This window comes from Pelodiscus sinensis, chromosome 1, assembly GCF_052426305.1.
Source record: "Pelodiscus sinensis isolate ZL-2025 chromosome 1, ASM5242630v1, whole genome shotgun sequence".
NCBI lineage: Eukaryota > Metazoa > Chordata > Testudines > Trionychidae > Pelodiscus > Pelodiscus sinensis.
In genome coordinates this window covers 124,910,282-124,930,760 of record NC_143052.1, presented here as the reverse complement: position 1 = coordinate 124,930,760, position 20,479 = coordinate 124,910,282, and the positions used below count along the sequence as shown (strand labels likewise).

Here is a 20,479-nt window from a genome sequence, read left to right as displayed (position 1 = left end):
CATCCCCTCCAGGGTCCCTAGGGTTGGCCACTGTCGGCAGACAGGCTACTGGGCTAGATGGACCTTTGGTCTGACCCAGGACGGCCATTGTAAGCTCAGGGCTCAGGGTCGGTGCCCCTTTAAGGGGTCCGGGGCCGGGAGGGGGGCAGACGAGTTTCCTTGGTGTTGGCCAGAGTGGCCACCAGGGAAACCTGGGGAGGGCTAGCTTCCCACTAGTTCGAATTAAGGGGCTACACACCCCTTAATTCGAACTAGCTAGTTCGAACTAGGCTTAATCCTCGTAAAATGAGGTTTTCCTAGTTCGAACTAAGCGCTCCGCTAGTTCGATTTAAATTCAAACTAGTGGAGCGCTAGTGTAGCGCCTATTAAAGTTAAGTCGAACTAACGTCTGTTAGTTCGAATTAACTTTGTAGTGTAGACATACCCATAGGCTACGTCTAGGCTGGCCACAAATTCCGGAAAAGGGATGCAAATCAGGTAAGTCAGGATAGGGAAATCTGCGGGGGATTTAAATATCCCCCACGGATTTAAATAAACATGTCCGCCGCTTTTTTTCTGGCTTGGGGGAAAGCCGGAAAAAAGCGTCTAGACTGGCGCGATCCTCCGGAATAAAGCCCTTTTCCGGAGGATCTCTTATTCCTACTTGTTTGACCAAACAAACCCAAATGTGCTGAAAACACACTTTATTGATATTGAACGGGCTGGACAAGAATGAAAGTATTTTCATAATTTACCATATTCTCAACTATCCAGACTTCTCTCCCTGCCCAACCCCCAACTTTCTGCTATTTTAATTAATTGTATTAGAAGTCAACCAATCTCCTTCACACAAAAAATGTTTGGAGTAGAGATCAAGCTCTTTTGTTTAACATTTTCGAATTGAAGAAAGGAACAGAATTACATAATATAAGTCACATTTTAGCCTCTTCTTCTGGTGTTGGATTCAACCTATATTCAACCTAATTGGGAATTAGTCATGTTGGCCAAGTACTAAGCAGCTTCTGTAGTAACTCCTGAATTGCTGTTTGATTTGTTATCCTGACGTGGTTTCAGTTCATTCTTACATCAGACTAGATTTCCATTGAGACTCTGATAGTATTCTTCAGCCTGTTGATCAGTCATCTCCTTCTGAAACCTTCATTCATTTTTAATAATTTTCTTTCTCTAGAATTTCTCATTGTGTAAATTGCTTGTTTTATTTGTGTAAAATAGTTGCTTTATTTTGATAAAATTCCTTTTCATGCTTATTGGAAATTTCAGCACACTTATGGCAGTTGGATACAAATGCATATACAGTAAAACTCCAATTGTCCGGCATCCAGTGGTCCGGCACTCCCGATAGTCCGGCACCAATTGGAACCCGGAAGTGCTCCGGCCAGCCGGACAATTGGAGCTTCTAGCAGGGAACGGTGTGGCGAGGGGCGAACCCTCCGCCGTTTTGCAGGAAGGCGGGGAAAGCACTGTGCCACCGCCGAGAGTTTCCAGGAGGGGAATGGGCTCCCCACCCCCCCAGACTTCAGTAGTTATCGCCAAGCAGGGGGATGAGGGGCGGCGCTGCGGGACCAACCCGGAAGCACCCCAACTGCTCTGCTCTGCCCCGCCGCTTCCCCAAGTCCGCTGCTAGTCAGTTTCAGCAGCAGCAGCAGCGGACTTGGGGAAGCGGCAGGGAGGAGCAGAGCATCTGGGGTGCTGCCAGGCGCCGAGCAGGGGGGTGAGGGTCAGCGCTGCGGAATCAACTCGGCAGCACCCCAGCTACTCTGCTCCGCCGCTTGTCCGCCGCGTGTCAGTTTCCCCAAGTCCGCCGCTGCCACTACTAAAACTGACACGCGGCGGACAAGCAGCGGAGCAGAGCAGCTGGGGTGCTGCCGAGTTGATTCCACAGCGCTGACTCTCACCACCCTGCTCAGCGCCTGGCAGCACCCCAGCTGCTCTGCTCCGCCCTGCCGCTTCCCCAAGTCCACCGCTGCTGCTGCTGAAACTGACTAGAGGCAGACTTGGGGAAGCGACGGGGAAGAGCAGAGCAGAGCAGCTGGGGTGCTGCCGGGTTGGTCCCACAGTGCCGACCCTCACCTCCCTGCTTGGCGATAACTACTGCAGTCTGGGAGGTGGGGAACCCGCTCCCCTCCCGGAAACTCTCGGCAGCGGCGCGGGGCTTCCCCTGCCTTCCTGCAAAATGGCAGAGGGTTCGCCCTTGCCACACCATTCCCCGCGCACCCCCAGGACGCAGTGCAGGTACTGGCAGACTCATCACAGCCCCCCGCCGGTGTACCTCCCGATACTCCAGCATATCCGAAAATCCGGCACCACCTAGGTCCCAAAGGTGCCAGATTATCGGAAGTCTACTGTACTCAAGTGTCATGAGGCTCCTGCACTAAATCTCATTTTCAGACAATCAACTAGCAGGCTATTAGTGGCAGCGGAATTACTGAATGTTCATAGTGTGCTTTATTTTTTATTAAATAGTGTACAGAACACAGGTTTAGAATTATTTCACCTGAGAAATTCTTTAAACTTTTTAAATTGTATTTTTTTTGTCTGAGCAAATGGCAGATACCTCTATTGGATGTCATCTTATGCAAGTTACAGTCAATATTGAGTGGTTTTCTTTTAGGACACAGATTTAATGTCAGTAAGAGGGAATGTAGTTTTTTCCCTCTGTAGCTATTAGCAGGTCATTTCTCATGTCTGAGCAATCACCTAACATCAAGATCAGTGTTTTTAATTCTTTTTTATGTGTGTGCATATAATAGTAGATCTGTGAGTTAAAATCTGTCTGGAGGAGAATATCGAGGATGAAGCACGTAAATTATTTCTTTACATTGTTCAGTTCACGCAAGGCATAAACAGTGGTTATAGTTTTGTTATCAAGTTCAAGTTTGCTTTTCAGTTGTTTTATGACATAATCACACATTTATTTTTGCCATTTTGGGGTGTGTAACAAGGTGGACCAGGCCCCAAAGCCTATGGTCCTGCCCCAGAAAGACTATAGAGAAGTCTGTCAAGCAGGCTAGAATGGCAGCAGAGGAAGCAGCCAATCAGGGGCCAGAAAGTCTCTATAAAAAGATCTGCAGGACCAGAGGCAGTTCAGTTCCTGTGAGGACCACAAGCTGTGCAGCCTAGCTGATTATCTGGCTGCTCTGTGGAAGACTGGAATATGATGATAAATCCCTGAGGTAAGGACGAAGAAGCTGTCTCCAGGAGGGGAAGCCCTGGAGGTGCCACTCCCTGCCAGAGTGAGGAACAGACTGAAGGAATAGACTTAGGAACACTATGGAGTCCAAGATGGGCCATTGTTAAATGTGTATCCAGAAGGGGTTTATATACACACACAGGGTGTGAGACTCAGCTGGAGAGCTGAGTTGCTGAAGAAACTTTGAATAGAGGGTGTAGGCATACACACTTGACTAAAGGGGGCACTAGCAAGAGGTGAATGCTGCACCATTATAGGGTATCAAAGATGAACAGAGAGAGATTGCTCCTGAAAGAAACTGTTGTTGAAGAGCTGCTGGAAAACCTGTAACAGGATTTAAATTAATATTAAGGTGGTAGTGATAGTATCACAGGGATCACACTGGCAAGGTTATCAGTGTTCTATTCTTCTTTAGGAGACAAACTGTCATTCAGCAATATATTTGATCTTGGAGAATTAGAAAAAAATGATTTTCTGCAATTTTTTTTAGACAAGCATGAATCCTTTGTATCTTGTTACTAACAATTCTTGACAATATTAACAGTTTACTTTTGAAGAATTATTAGTTTTAATTACTTCAGTTACATGTTTTCTACCACTATGTTTGACTTCAGGCATGTTGAGTCAGACATTCACACACTGATATTTTATAATCCTCTGTTCTGCAGTATTAATCAGGAGCTTTCACACTTGCTATAATTAGAATGAGAAACACCCACATAGTGAATTCATCATTGTGAAAATTAAAGAATGAAAATGAGCAAGCCAGTTCTATATTAGAACCACCTTATCAGATGTCCAAGGGTGCCATTTAGAGAAGATTGTGGTGACCAGGGGGGACAGAAACCCCCGGTACTGAGTTTGAACCCCCTGGATTTCATACTTGAGGTCTGCTTAGTTCTGCATACTCTGACTCCAGAGGTAGTTCTTAAATGCAACAGAGTTTGAGCTGCTTGCAGATTTGCCTGTGGAGCAGGGAGTTTGTTATAAAAAGAGGAAGGCAGGTGATTAAGAATAACAGAAGACTGGGCATTCCACTAATTAATGGCTCGTTAGATCATCATGAAAACATTGCCAGGTACTGCACTTAAAAGATAGGGTGTAAAAGAGTAGGAATGAGTGTTGTGCTGCTGGGATTTGCATTTGGATTACTTACAATTGTTCTTGAAAAAGGGGTGAACGGGGACCAATCCAAAACTGACTGCAAAGAGCTACAAAGGGATTTCACAAAATTGGGTGTTGGGCAACACACAGGCAGATAGAAATTCAGTGCTGATAAGTGCAAAGTAATGCACATGGAAAAATATAATCCTAACAATAGATACAAAATAGCTGTTACCACTGAAGAAAGAGATCTTGGAATCATTATGTATAGTTCCCTGAAAAAAATCTGTTAAATGTGTAGTGGCACTCTAAAAAGCTAACAGAATATTAAAAATCATTAGGAAAGGAATATGTAATAAGACAACATACCATATTGCCTCTATATAAAGTCATTGTATGCTCACATCTTGAATACTGTATGCAGCTCTGGTCAACTCATCTAAAGAATGATATATTGTCTTTGGAAAAAGTACAGAACGGGCAACAAAAATTATTAGGGGTAATAATATGAGGAGAAATGAACAAAAACGAGACTTAGCTTCCATATGAGGAGAGATTAACAAATACAAGACTTCTCAGCTTGGAAAAGAAATGACTAAAGGATGGGGAAATATGTTAGATGTCTAGAAAACCATGAACGGTGTGGAAAAATAGAATAAGGAAATGTTATTTCTTCCTTCAATAACATAATACAAGAAGCTGACCTAATTAAATTTATAGGCAGCAGATTTAAAACAAAATAAATTATTTTTTCATGATCAATTTGTGGAACTCTTTGCCAGTAGATGGTGGAAAAGCCCAAACTATAACAACGTTCTAATAAGAACAAAATAAATTCAGTGAGGATAGGTCCATCAATGGCTACTAGCCAGAAAGGGAAGAGGTGGTGCCCCTAGCTTCTGGAAATGGGCAACAAAGGATGTATCGTGATAATTGCCTCTTCTGTTTATTCCTTTCTGAAGCACCTGGCATTGGCCACTGTTGGAAGACAGGATACTAGGTTATAAGGACTTTTGATCTGACCCAACATGGCCATTTCGATATTCTTATATAGAGCTGAAATGTATCTGCCCCCTTGCTGTAACCCACTAGACCCCCATTTCCCTTCCAGAGCTGAGATAAAGTCCAGGAGTCCTGACGGTGTCTCTCTCTCTCCATAGAGTCAGTAACAAAATAAGAATATACATTACATTTGTTTAAGGCTAACCAGTGTCTCTTAAGTGACTTGCCACAAGATGTCAGCATATGTTAGTGTTAGAGCTGAGTGGGTCTAATATATATTTAATTTTCTTCATTTATATAGGAATTAGATACAGTGCTCATGTCAGCTAATTGCTAAGTTGTCTGCCCCAAAAAAGTAGAGTTTTCCAGTGCCTTAGTAGCCCCTGGATAGAAATGATGTGTATGGGGGAAGAGGTGGAAGGGTCGGTTCCCTGACTCCCCATTTGGTGCTTGGCTTGTACCAAGAATGTTCAGTAACACTGCTGAAGCCTCTGTCCACAGTCCGCTCCCCACCCCATGCTCTCACTCTCTTCTCCATCCCTCATTACAGCATGCCCAGGTTGGCCCTTCTAACACAATCTGAAATGGTGCCCCTGCATATGTCCTACTCAGTTTTCAAGAATTTCTAATTCTCCTTCTTCAAGCCATATCCTTTTCTCCAACCAGCAACAATTTGGCCCATTCCCCACCTTCCTAAGCTTACAGAGAGTTCTATAACTTTCTTATTGTTTCCTAACCATCATAAAAATAACCTGATATTCTTAAAACTTTCCTGTTCATTCACAAGTAGAAAGATTAGGCTAGGGGGTAGTCAAATAAGTGCACTGCTGGATAAATCAAGACCGCCAGACACTTTTGAGCAGACTGCAAAATATGTATTTATTTATTATCACTATTGTTGTTATTTTGCAGTATTTTCTCTGGAATTTGGACCTTGACCAAAGAAATTCATCACCAAGAAATTTGGACTTGGACAAAAAAAAATTGCATACCTCCCTGTGTTAGGCTCTAATTTAAATCATAATCACACTTTCAGAGATACCTTATGTGGATGCAGACACAACAGAATGACATAGAAGTTTTTTAAAATGGGGAGAAACAAGACAATGTATTTTTGTAGGGGGGTGGGGAAATGAGGTTGTCTCAACTCTGTATTTAAGGGAATGTTATGCTTCCAAGGTGGAACTCCCCAATTTGCAGGATTCAGTCCAATATGAGTTTCTGAATAATCTACCATTCTTGTAAAGGCACTTACTATTTTTTCTTAATTTAAATAGTTTTATAATATTAGCCCTTGGGAGCTCTTCCATATGGAGAATAAAGCTTTAGAGTCAGCAAAGTCACCAACTGACAACAAATTGCCATCATGTACTATAGAACTGTTATTAAATAGGAAAACAAACAAATATTGTAAGTTCATTTTACAATACAAACAAAATATTTCCTTAGGCCTTCACTAACACTAAATGCAAGCTATTTTGGCAGAGTTTTAATTTTTTTAATAATTTTATTTTGGAAAAAATATACTTAAAATTATAAAAATTGCTTTTATTACAAACTAGTGTGGAAATTCCTTCTGTAATTGAGATGTCAATAATTTTATCCTCCCTCCCCCATCATCTTATTCCTCATTTCATATCTTATTTAAGATTTCCAGTTAAATGAAACACATTCCTTAGTTAAACTGCACTCTTTGTTCTATTCTAGAAACACAGGCTGGGTTTAATACAAAATACAAAAATAAATATCTTTTACTTATCTTCTTTACAGCACTGAGCACTGAGTTCTTGACGGCATGGGCAGCACATGTTAGATATTTGGGATGGCTAAGCCTTCCCAAATAAAGAAGACTGGCCATAGAGAGGGAGCAGATGCTGAATGCGGGTCACCTTCCTTTGGAGGCATGTTGTCCTGCCATTTTTGTGTCCTGGGACCAGGAGCTCTGGATGCTCCCTAGAAGTTGGAGGCCATGTGCTCCCAGACCATAGCCCTGCCCCCTGATTTACTCCTCTGTCTTGCGTTTCACTGGGGCTGACAGGGCAGCGAGGGCTAGTGAGAGGGTGGAGCTGGCTGGGAGGCTGGAGGTCAGGCAAGGACTGGAGGGGACTGGTGGCAAGGGGGCCAGAAATGACCTCCCCTGGTCTGGCAAAATCCCTCATCTGGGACTGGTCAGGTCCCGAGAGTGCCAGACCAGAGAGGTCCAATTTGTACAGACTTGCTTATGATTAATTTGAAAGTTCCTTGGGGCAGGAACTATCTTGTTATGTGTTTATGTGGTGCCCAACACAAAGTGGTCTGCACCTGTAATTGTCTTCCCTAGTGCTACTGTGGTACAAATAATATCACATTGCTAACACTGGTGCAGTTCCAGTACCTGTAGATTATAATATAGACAAGGTTCCAGTGATCATTAGTTCTTTTGTCACCATGTTATCGAGACATTCTTAGAGCAGAGGTAGACAATACAGTGGTAAAAATGCCCACATGTGCAGAAGCTGAACATGCTCTAACCCTCCCAGTGCACTAGCATCCGTGCCTCTGTACCACTAATAGCAACAGTGGGAAACATTGTGGAACACTGGTTTAGTGTAGTCATGGCCCATGCTAAGAGCTAGGACTGTGTAAGGTAACAGCTCTCTCTGTTTGCATAATAATGAACTCTTTCAAGAGGAGTGAGGGAAAACTCACTAATTAATTTTAAAACAATGTTTGAGGGATTAACATAAACAGTAGAAAAGTTGAATACATATTTAAATACAAATTATTAGAATTTAAGAAAACTTTGAAACAGGAAAAGAAACCAAAATAAATGGTTGTTGTATAAAATGTTAAATTTACTTTTGCAATAAGGAGAAGATAGCGTTTCACTGTTTGAATCAAGGTGTGTTGTAATTGAACCGAGTAAAATCATCATTAGAAATTCCAGGAGAAAAAGACTAGAATCCTATGAGTGATCACACACAGCTTTCTGGGACATAAGCCTCTCTGTACTTCCAGAGAGACTTGCTGTAATCTAGTTGAGGGGAAGGGCTTGTCTCCACTTACCAGGAGTTCTATGCTATGGAGCTCAATATCTTGTGGTTTGATTTAGCAGGTATTGTAAAGACATGCTAAATCAATCATTGATGGCGCCCAAGGCGACTCCGATACTCCATCGGGTCATGCAGAATAAAGGAAGTCAATGAGAGTGTTTCTCCAGTTGACCTCCCCCAGTGGGATTCTACAGAAACTTGACCTAGGGTACATTGACTCTAGCTACTCCATTCATGTAGCTGGAGTTGTGTATCTTTGGAAGACTTTCTCCCTTAGTGTAGTCCTGGCCTGAGATGCTTACTCTAAGAGTGTGTCTTCATTGCTGCAGAGATTGACATTGCAGCGATTGATCTTCTGGCATTCTTTACTAGACCCACTAAATCAAATGCTGGCGACACCCCTGTTTACCGTGGTATTCCTTGCAGTCATAAAAAGTAAAGGAAGTTTCTCCCATCAGCCTCCTGCTGTGGGAGCAATGCTAAAACTCGTCTTAGGGTATGTTGATTCCACATACATTATTTATGTAGTTGGAATTGCATACCTTAAACCGTTTTTCAGATGTAGCGTACAAGTGCCCTAACTTCAGGTAACTTAAGCAGTATGGTATATACCAGACTACTGTACACCTTTTAGGAGTCTGGTTTGTCTTGTTTATCCCAAGTTTCACTTTTAAAAAATCGGTTTGTTTTCAAAATCATATTTAAAAACACAAAAGTTTCACAGAGCACACTGTAACTGAAAAATTGCTTCTTTTCTCATTTTTACCATGTAATTATAAAAATCAATTGGAATATAAATAATGTACTTACATTTCATTGCACAGGTTGGACCTCTCTGGTCTGGCATCATCGGGACCTGACCGGTCCTGAACAAGAGAATTTGCCAGACCAGGGAAGGTCTCCTGCCACTGGCCCCCAAGCCCGTCACCCACTGCTGGCAGGCTGCCCCAGCAGGCAATCCTGTCTCCCCTCCCCCCAGTCTGGATGGGCTGCTTGCCCAGCTACTGCTGGCTTCCTGGGTGGCAGAGGCTCCAGCTTCTGCTGTGGTGCTCCGTTCCTGTGCAGCTGGGAGCAGCCGCAGGGCTGGGGCCCTGACCCCGGCCCTGCTCAGCCCCAGCCCTGGTCCCGCATAGCCAGGGGAAGCCGCAGGGCTCCAGCCCCGTTCCTATGCAGCCCCAGCCCGGTCCCGCACAGCTAGGGGAAGCTGCAGGGCTCTAGCCCCAGCCTCGCACTCCTGAGGGCTGCTAGAGGACTTCGGCTGCTCCCAGCCTGACTACTGACTCTGATGTCCCATCCAGCTGGCCTTCCTGCTTTAAGCTCCTGGACTCTCTGCTCCAGAAACATCTGTGGTCCTGCCAGACCACAGATGTTGCCAGACCAGAGAGTCCTGAATTTTGAAGGAATAGCTTATATAGTATACAGAGCAATATAAACAAGTTGTTGTATGAAATTCTAGTCTGTACTGACTTCACTGGTACTGTTTATGTACATTGTTGTAAAACTAGACAAATACCTAGATGAGTTGGTGTACCCCTAGAAAGACCACAATATACTCCCAGGGATATGTGTTACCCTACTTGAGAACCACTCAAGTAGAACAAAGTTTTGAACCATACTGTAGTTTAATATTCACTAATTTTGTGCATGCAGAAAACATGGAAACAAATTGCTCCCACAGCTGGAAGCATTGCTGAATCCAGCTGAAAATGTAACCCTTAATAAATATGAATGTTACTGCAACTAGAAGACTGGATACAGACTTTTTAAATGAATTGAAATAAACCACAGATGAGTGCTTCAGCAAGAAGGGACTGGACTTGTAATACTGAAGGAAGTAGAATTAAGGGTATTGATGTGGACAAACAGTAAAGAACCTGCTTTGACATCTCTTTATAGGTTCTAAACAGTAACGACCAAATTCTGCCCTCAGATATTTATGTGTGGCTCAGCAGGGGCCTTGCTATGTATTCAGACAGAATCTGTCCCCTATGAAGAAAATAACAGAAATCCCCCTAACCTCAGTCCCTATTCAATCACACTTGGAATGACATTGATTTTAGTTTTCAGCTATAATGGCAGTTTTTTACTTCACAAAAGAAAAACATCAACAAAATTCACTGCAAACAAGAAAAAAAATGACAATACCAAGCCAAATAATACAGGCAGTACCACTGAATAGAAAAATATACACTTCATTAACAAACCCGTGAAAGTTCATGTAAAAATATAGTTTTGTGAGCAAAAGATATGACAATTTTAAAGAAAGGACTCCCACCTGACTTCATTGTACCAGTTGGCTGCCCGATCACAAAGAAGTAGTGGTAACAAGTTCTAGCATGGAAGTTATCAATACCCTTTGTTTACACTAGCAATGACTAAGGCTGAGGTTGCTCCTAGAAAAGGAAAACTAAATCAAATAACTCTGCCTTAGAAATTGCACAGAGTGTATGGTCTCAGTTTCCTTTTTCACTAAAGAAATGTTGTTAGTTACTAACAAAATGGGAAATCATACCGGTCACACATTAAACAGTATATTGAACCACTCCCCAAATTGGAAGGGACTGGGAACCTGGGAGAGAGAGCGCTTGCTTGCCCCTTTGGGAGGTAGAGTGGGGCACTTGATACTGTTCTGCAGTGTCCTCTGCAGCCAATGTACAGTGGAATTGATGCACTCCAAGGAGAGTACCCTCAGCTTTCTAGCAAGAAAACAGGTCACTTGCATATTGAGAATGAACAGTCACTAAAACTGCAGCCCAAGGGCTGTATGCATAGGGTTGCCAGGTGTCTGGTTTTGAACCGGACAGCCCAGTATGTGAGCTTTCTGTTTGGGAAACAAATTGAGAAAATATAAATAGCCAGTATTTCCTAAATAAGATGTAATGTAGTTTGTGATGTAATGTCAAGTGTGTCCAGTATTTTTGTTGAAACCATCTGGCAACACTACATATGCAGCCCATCAGGGTTCTGTGAATGGCTCATGAGACATTTTGTTTACCATTGCCCAAGCACAAGGTTGCAAGATTCTGCTGGTTTTCATCTGCATATTTTTTTCTCCTACTGGTATTACCAAAGTGACATACACTTAAAGCAAGAGCACATGAATTGAGGTGCATGCGTCTTGCACACAACATTGTGAGAGCCACGTGCTTCCACTGCATCCAGTGCTGCTACAGTTCAGTCAGCACGCCGTGCACATTCTAGGTATGCAAGTGCAGTTAGCAAAATCACACCATCCAGGGAGACCATCTTGGTTACAACAATCTTGCAGCCAACTGAGATGAAAGGGGGTCACTCGTGCAGCCTGCTCACTAATGTAGGTTGGCTCTCGCTGCACTGAACTGAGGAATTTTTCATTGCCCTATGAGGCATGCAAAATATCTGCTCTTCTGTGTAATACCACCAGAAAGGGAAAAAATACATTTGGTTCAGTGATCACATGCACTTACACTTACATGTGTGCCTTGAAAATAGACTTTATGTAGGGAATGCTGAGCTGATTGATTGTTTTGCTGTCATCTTAGACCAATCTAAAGATCTTAAGGAGGCATTCAGGAAAGGAAATGATTTTGTAAAGGAACTGGTATAGTGAGAACACTAAGATTTCAGACTTTTGGGGAATTCCTGATTTTAGTGCATGCCAGGCACTTGTCTGTTCACGCAGGACCTTCCTTGTGTGAAACTTCTGAATGTAGGGCTAGTGGCTTAAAAAAGAGAAAGAGAGAGAGAGAGAGAGAACGGTTCCCCAGCTGGTGTAAATGAATTGCAGCATCACTGAAGTTGATCAAGTTGCATCCTTTTTCACCAGCTGAGGATGTGCTTAGATCATTTTATCAGCCATTGCTTATGATTTCTGGGGATGTGTATCCTGTGAAGACCTTTGTCCTCTGCTACAAGCACTTTGTGATGTGAATTTTGAGTCTTTGTTTTTAAGCTGAGTGCAAGGGTGAAGTGAAAATAAAGTGTGAATAATACCCATAAGCAACCTGACATTGTGCGAGGGATTGATATGAAGCTGAGTACAATCAATGCCCTTTGAGATCAGTGGGAGTTGAGTTGGCAGTTCACAGGAAGTGCAAAAGATCTCACCAGATCAGACCTCCTGTTATTGCATGAAGAACGGAGAACCACATACTGAATTCTCATGTCTGGTAACATCTGCTTGGAAAGTGCACTCTCCTGCCGGGTAGTGTGATAGATACCTTGCATACATGCCGTAAGGCGACAGCCTTGCCAGGCCCCTGGTCAAAGAGTGGTCTAGTTCCACACTCCTGGAAGGGGCAGGGGCCTCAGTTAGATGAGGTGGGGCTGAGATAACCAGCCCTCAACACCTCCCAGAGCACACCACACTCCCCCGCCCCTCAGGCAGCTCTCATGGCCATTCGGAATGCATGGTCAGCAGCCCGGCTCAGTCCTGGCTCACGCTGGATCTAGGACCAACCCCATTTCAGCTTTGCATTTCAAGTTTATTAAGAGCCAGGCGGGCAGGCAGCCCAGCTCAGTTCTGGCTTGCACTGGGCCTGGGAGCTTAGACCCCGCACCAAGCAGGGACTGCTGCCACCTCGCGCTGCTGCCTCTTTCTCAGAAGCAGCAGCAGCACAAGGTAACAGGCAGTTGGGCTACAAGGGGAGCTAGTTTTTAAACTGGCTCTCCTCGCGGACCATTTCCTGTCTGGCACCAAGTGCTGCTGTCTCTGATACAGTGGCTCCTGGCCCCGAGCACTATAGAATAGTCAACTAACCGATTAAAATTTCATGAGGTAACTTGACTAGTAGAGAAGCCAATGCAGCACAGGAAGAGGAGACAATCCCGGGGACAGGAGAAGGGGAGGTTCTGGGCAGAGTGGGGCTTGCTCCAGAGTCCCACCGACATAATCATCAATGCATGGGCTTGTCCTGGCAGTGTGCTGTGGCCTGGTAGCCAGTGGTTCACAGCACAGCACCGGTCTGCGGACCAGTGGTTGGGAACCAGTGTTCTGTAGGGCCACAAATAGGTTTCAGAGGCCAACCAGGCCAACCAGGGCCAGTGTTAGACTCACTGGGGTCCTGGGCAGATAATCAAAGTCCCATATAAGACTGAAGCCTTGGGCCCTGGGGCTGAAGCTAAAGATTGAGCAACTTAGCTTTGCAGGATCCCCTATGGTGTGGGGCTCTGGGCAGTTGCCTTGCTCAGTACTCCCTAATGCCAGCCCTGGCTCTTATATGTAGAAAAGCGTTCCTATGGCACAGGTGGGCCATGGAGTTTTTGTAATCTGTCAGAGATTCCTCAGAAAGAAAAAGATTGAGAAACCCTGCTATAGGGAGTTCTGTCCCATTGCCTGTTGAATTGAATAACTGTATAACTTTATCTTGGTGGTGTACTGGTGCCAGGCCTGCACAGAGCTTTTGTGTAGTCTGCCTTTTATTAGTGTAGAAATGAAAATAAATAAATACAGCGTCAAATAATTTTATCTAGGAATATGCAGGGGCTGGTGATTATGAAGGCTATACAGTACCCCAGTTTTATCACAAGGTGGCAGAAAATGCCCAATATATACTTAACCTTAGCCTTGTGGAATAATAGAGATATTTCAACATGGTGAACCATATGGGGAATATTTTTCTTTGGCAAATTCATTCCTTCTAATTATTTGTGCAATCAGGTTTTGTTATGTAGAAAAGTGATATAGAGTTGTACATTTAGTACACAAGGTTTATAATATATATACTATGGATAATATTTATATTAAGTATTACTCTTAATAGAATAACCAATGTACATATTATGGCCATTTTTTATTCATTAGTATTAGCATTTTATTATTTATTTGTATAGGTTTTTGATTAAATAAACAAATAAATATCAGATACAGTAAGAGATATATAAATGCAATTTAAAATGGCAGAAATTTCAGATATTAATAAATGAAATGACAGTTTTGAGTAAATAAAACTCTCAATAAAATGTACATAAACTAAATCTGAAGTTTGTATTATGCTATACTGTAGATATTTCCATTTTCTAATATATATTATATTAATTGACAAAACAATAATCTTCAGATATTAGACTAATGGGTCAGAGTTAAACCTGACTTTTTTCAGTTTTAACTAAAGTTCTTTACTTTTGACTGCTCAGTTTCTCAATTGCAAAGTTTCATGAGTGCTAGTTTCTTGCATAATTATGTTTGTTACTCTGCCATGACATATGTGTAACCAGTCATGAATCTACACAGGACATAGCATGATATTGCTAAACAAAAGGCATGATATTGCGGTGAAAACATGGGAAGGTAACTAGAATATTCTGGTTATATAAGAGCCTCTTTGCAGTGACATGTCAAGTTGCCTCAGCCTCTTGCATCAGTTTTCCCCACTGAGAGAATGGGGATGATACCTACCTTCTCATCTTGTGGGACCCAGATTTGCAGAACACTTAGACCAAGATGTTTTAAAATAGGAGTTTACCATTAAGTTCCTAAATCCATACATATGGGCAACTGTGACTTTCAAAAGTGTTGGTCAGCCTACAGCTCAGGACACATCTGCCTGCACATGGAGTTAGGACCTTAACTGTAAAGTTGTATTTTTTAAAATTTTGGCCATTGTACTTGTCTAAATTCTTTCATCATCCAATTTCAATTTATGTAAAGCATAGAAGACAGAGACAAGGCTCAGGGAAGATTTATTCCCTATTACATAACCAAATTAATTTTTAGGATTATGGGTTACTGAATACCTTTCTTTAATGTTATACTTGGCACATAATAAATAGTATGAATAACTATGGATGGAGCACTGTTCCTGGCTCTGCCACTGACCTGCTGAGTGACCGCAGGTGGATGACCAGATGTCTCGATTTTGTAGGGACAGTCCTGATATCAGGGACAGTTATACTGTAGAATGAACACTGTGGAGCAGCAAGGTGCCATAGAGAGGGACTGGGCTAGCTAAAACCCTATTGGGCCAGCAGGGAGCAGGGGGGAAAGGGACATCTATCTACTATTTATTTTGAAAGTTTGTCTGTGTGTCTGTCCCCCAGCTAGGGAACATATACCCCTTCCCCGGCTGCGCCCACTGCAATGGCCATGGTCAGGTGCTGGCCTCAAACTGCTGCAGTGAGAAGGCTGGGGAAGCCTGAATACTGAATACCTCATCCCCAGCCATACCCCACAGAATGATTTAAATGAAGAAAAACAAAACTTATTTGAGTTAAGTACTCAAGCAATGCTGGGTACATCATCTAGTCTACCACTATAGAGACGCAGAGATTTCATTTACTGTTTCTATGGATACATTCCCAGAACGTGTCTGAATGATTCAGTTCCCACCCCTAAGTTCATAGTAAGAACATAATTACTTGTGCTGAAAGAAACTGTGTCATCCTGGAATTTCCATGCCTTTGAAAAACCTTTGGCCAACTGTAAACACGGTTTGATGTGGGTAGCCTTTGTATGGATATCTGCTAATAAAAGTAAGAAACTGACTTTTGTCCTTTTATTCAGTGTTGCAATGAGTTAAAGACTGGAAAATGGCTCTGTCAGGCAGAACTGAGAAAACATCTACAAGTAAATGAATCACTTTCTACATATAATTGCTCTGCAATATTTTTAGTCACCCTGCTACATGCAATGTGAAGTGCTGTTAATAGTGTATTTATAGGATTTATTTGTTATTATTTATGATTTATTTGTTATTTGCTATTAATTTGTTAGATTAGTTTAATAATTTCTCTTTCTCTATTTGTAGGTTAGGCCAAAGACCCTGATTCCAGACAGCCTTCCTATTTCCCCATGCAGAGACCAACCTTCCAAACAGCCTCCTACTTTCCAAAAGGCAACAGTTGTCAGCATCAAAAACCCTAGCCCTGCCCTGCCTACTGCCAATAATACTGTCAGCCATGTACAGACACCCAACAGCCAGTCACAAAGTGTTGCTGAGTCTACATCTATCTCATCACCTCTGAGCGGTGCTGGTGTGGCCTATGCTATTATATCCACCTCCCCCAACAATGCAACACCTATCAGCACAAGCACTACCGTCTCTATGGTCAACGATAGCATTAAAGTGCAACCACTCCTCATTAGTACTGACAACAAGGTAGGTTTTACTATTGCAGTGCATCTTTACATCAAGCTCAACAATTATATTGCAGACGTAGACAATATATTCCCAGTAGTTTGCAAAATTCTTTATAGAGTGATATCAGCTGTTCCTTTTGAAGTAAATAATCAGAAAGCAGTGAGAAAAGTCTTAAGGGGACACATGAAAGATATTAGATGCTTATTATCATGCCTGCATTTTTTTCTAGTTGTCTAGGAAAATAGGTATATCATTGTGTAGCCTGGTATTTTTGGAACCATTTGCTCATCCTTCCTCTCAGTCCAGACATAGTCAGTGAAACTCTCAAACTCTCAGCAGATACAAAGTTTTTGTTGATTTTTCCTTGAATCATACAAGAATAATGTTAATTATAGAACCTGATTCTCTAGCCTCTTTAAATGTAGTACTCCGCAGAGCTATCTAAAATAGCCAGGTGTTCTCCTGTGCAGTTCTGGGAGAAATCCAAAAGACGTGGGAGTTCTGGATTTCATAACTGATGAGCAGCTGAACTGCTAGAAAAAAATCCAGTTGTGAAATACCTGTTTACTTTTTGCACAGCTGCTAAATTTTGAAATGCAAGAATTGTGCACCTGTGAAACCAGATTCCATTTGAATGAAGACTGACATATCCAAAAGACATTCAGTGTAATTCAGTTACCTAAGGTGCTGTTACTTTGAAACTTGTTGACAAGATAAGATCTAATACACTGACAGGAAAGAACACCGAAGATAGGATGGCTTCTAAGTAAATAAGCAAAATAGGCATCTTTGGTGTGAATTACTAGGTAAAATAATTTGTTTTCCTATTCCTGTAATCTGGTTACCAATATAAAGAAATCTTCTCTGAATAAGAACTTGAATTTCTTAAAATGAGTAATGAGACCAGATGTGTGATAACTAAATAATCTCTATTATTATAAAAGGAGAGATGTCCGTCACACCATCTGTCACAGAGAACATTCGAGAATACACTGGAAGGGTAGGATACGGTAGGCTGGGCTAGTGGCTGCTGTTTCCTCCTACTCCTCCCCCCTCCCGCACCAAAGGATGAGAGGATGCGGTGGCGAGGTGGGCGCAGGAGCAGCATGGGGCCCTGGCTCACGAGCCACCTACCCAACCAGACACAGGTCTGCATGGTACCACCACTGCCTCCAGTTCCCCACTGCACCTGCCAGTCACTTGTTGGGGAGGCACCCCAGGGGCAGCCTGTCCAGCAAGTGGGGGCAGCGGGAGCAGCAGAGCATGGCAGGGGACAGCACCTCGTGATCCATCAAGCAGCTGCTACCGGGGAACAATGACTTCTCCAAGCGGCACATCACACCTGGGGGCAAAGAGAAGTGGGAGATGCTGTGAGCAGTGGGGCTGCGGTAAGTCCCTGCCCGCCCTACTCCACCTGTCCCTCTCTAAGCCTCCTCGCCCCCCGAGCCAGTGCCCCCCTGGTCTTCCTGCACCCTGTCTTCCCCTGTGCCTGCCCCCTGTGCGTGCCACCTGCTCGCCTGCCCCACCTTGCTGCCGCATCCTCTCATCTCTGCCACTCCTCAGCCCACTGCACCACAGCCATGAGGTGGGGTTCAGCTAGTATTGATTAAAAGTTAGCAATGAAATAGATTAAAACGGCCCAGTGTTCAAATCCAATAAACATCATCCAAAAGATGATATTGGGCAAGACTTGTGTAATCCTTAGGAAAATTTTGTTAATATCAAGTTACAGGGATAGTTTTGTTTGTGGTCAGTAATTTGTTCCTCAGTCCTATAAGGTGCTACAGGACTCCTTGTCGCTTTTGCAGATCCAGACTAACACAGCTACCCCTCTGATACTTGTTCCTCAGAGTTATTTAATGAAGGCTGAGATACTGAATGTACAAAATATAAGCCTGCTCTTTTGATTCACATAATGTCAGCAGTTCAGTATACTAACTAACATGAACATGTAAATATTGTGAAGGGCTATATAACACCTTAAACATGGTGCTACACAAGAATGAATTGTAATTCAGAATGGATTTTACTGTATTTTTAGACAAATTGGAAAACTATCAAAGATATTTTTTAGGATTCTGAGCTCAGTTTGTCCAATGCAAATCTGGGGTAACTTTGTTGATGTCAACAGAGTTACTGAAAACTTATATCAGTGTAACTGAGATCAAAATATAGGCCTGAGTATATAGCATTCTTACTTGTATCTGGAATAAAATTCAATAAATACTGGGGATGTGATAGTGTATACGTCTAAACAGTTAACCGATGAGCTGGGGCTCAGAGGTTAACTTTCACAGTTACATGCAAGGCTTCCCCGTGCTGCTGCCTCTGCATCAGAGGCAGCACTGGGGAGTGGGTAGGAGCAGGCATGAGCACTGGCTCCCCATGGAGTTGCCTAGCCTCCACTCCTGTGCTTGCATGTAACCATGAAGGTTAACTGAGGTTAAGGTTAAAGTTTTTAAGCCAGCTCCCCATGCAACTGGCTCCTGTGGAGCTGTTCCCCTCCCCCATGCTCCTGCCTTTGATACAGAGGCAGCAGTACGGAGGGAGGATGCAGGCGGTTCTGCGAGAAATTTCAGCAGTTACATGTTTATCAAAGAAACACTTTTTAACATCTGTACTACATACATAAACTTAAAGCCATTGCTGCCTAAAGTTAGGTCCCTAAATCAACGTCAAACACCTAAATCAAAAGGGCCTGATTTTCAGAGATGGCAGCATTCGCAGCTTCCCTTAACTTCTATGAAGAGGTGGAGTGCCTGAGCTTCTGTGAAAACCAGATTACTACTTCTCTTTAGGAAACCAAATATGTATTTAGTATTTTGCTGTTAATCATCCAAGTTTGAACATTTTGGCCTGTGACTTTTATTTATTGTCTCCTTAGCAGATGCTTGACATCATCCTTTAATGAAGGATCAAGGTCAGGTACTCAGCAGGCAAATCTGTTTTGTATAATGAAATCTGCTCTCTTTATTTATTCATTATTTTGCAGGTTATCATTATTCAGCCTCAAGTCCAAACCCAGACAGAAAATAAAGTGGAAACAAAGAAACCTCCTGAAGAGTCATCTCAGGGACCCCCTGCTACCAAAAAGAAAAAGGAGGAAAATCCAGAGGTGGTAAAACCAATAAAATGTGTCTGTTTCTTTATATATGAGATATAACAGTGTTCATTTATATGGGACTATTTCTAATGGGCTTTCTAGGAGTACATGCAAGATTACTATATTTGTACCCACAAATCAGCTACTTGCTTGCCTAGCTATCCAGTTTTTATTTGTAAATCAGGTAATTAGGTAACTCACAGTAAAGCCAGTTTCAGAAAGGCATCCAGTAGCACTTTAAAAACTAACACATTTCTTAGGATATGAGAGCGTAAGCTATAGTGAGCTACAACTCACTTCTTCACATGCTGAAGAGACAAAGACAGAAAGGCAGTGGGGAAAAGATACAGAGATGAGAGTGTGACATCAGTGCCAATTAAATCAGAATAACTGTGGCTCATCTCCAGCAGTGCTGAGAAAGGGAGAGTACTGGAATGGGAAATTACCAATTCTAATAGGAGAAGCACTCCATGTGTTTATTTAGACTTTGGTTCAGGGTATCATATTTGCATATGAATTCCAGCTCAGCATTTTCTCTCTGCAGTCTGTTTTTGAAGTTTTTCTGTCTGAGAATGGCAACTTGGAAGTCTGTAACTGTGTGCCCAGGGAGGATAAATTGCTACCCATTTTGGATGTTGCCATTCTTAATGTCTGATTTGTGTCCATTTATTCTTTTCATAGAACACTAGAACTGGAAGGGATCTCGAGAGGTGATCAAATCCAGTCCCCTGCCCTCACGGCAGGACAAAGTTCATCTAGATCATCGCTGACTGATGTCTAACCTGCTCTTAAATATCTTCAATGGTAGAGATTCCACAACCACCCCAGGCAGTTTATTTCAGTGTTTTACCATGCTGAGAGTTAGGAGGTTTTTCTTAATGTCCAACCTAAACCTCCTTTGATGCAATTTAAGCCCATTGCTTCTTGTCCTATTATCAGAGGTTGAGGAGAATAATTTTTCTCCCTCTTCTTTATAACACCCTTTTAGGTA

General features: G+C 42.7%; 1 protein-coding gene and 1 long non-coding RNA gene across 6 annotated transcripts in view; one reads left to right on the top strand and one right to left on the bottom strand.

The window, feature by feature from the left end:
* The window catches only part of PHF21B (PHD finger protein 21B), a 235,638-nt gene that overhangs the window by 180,633 nt on the left and 34,526 nt on the right, over positions 1–20,479 (top strand). For all 5 annotated transcript variants that reach the window (XR_012896208.2, XM_075899836.2, XM_075899842.2 and 2 more), the window contains 2 exons: positions 16,053–16,403; positions 19,378–19,500. Coding sequence is in view for 4 of the 5 variants with exons in the window: in XM_075899836.2 (XP_075755951.1) it covers positions 16,053–16,403; positions 19,378–19,500 (474 nt within the window). In the remaining variant the exon portion in view is untranslated. The remainder of the gene's footprint in view (positions 1–16,052; positions 16,404–19,377; positions 19,501–20,479) is intronic.
* Positions 1–20,479, bottom strand: part of LOC142818640 (uncharacterized) — a 54,690-nt gene that overhangs the window by 15,217 nt on the left and 18,994 nt on the right. The window lies entirely within an intron of this gene.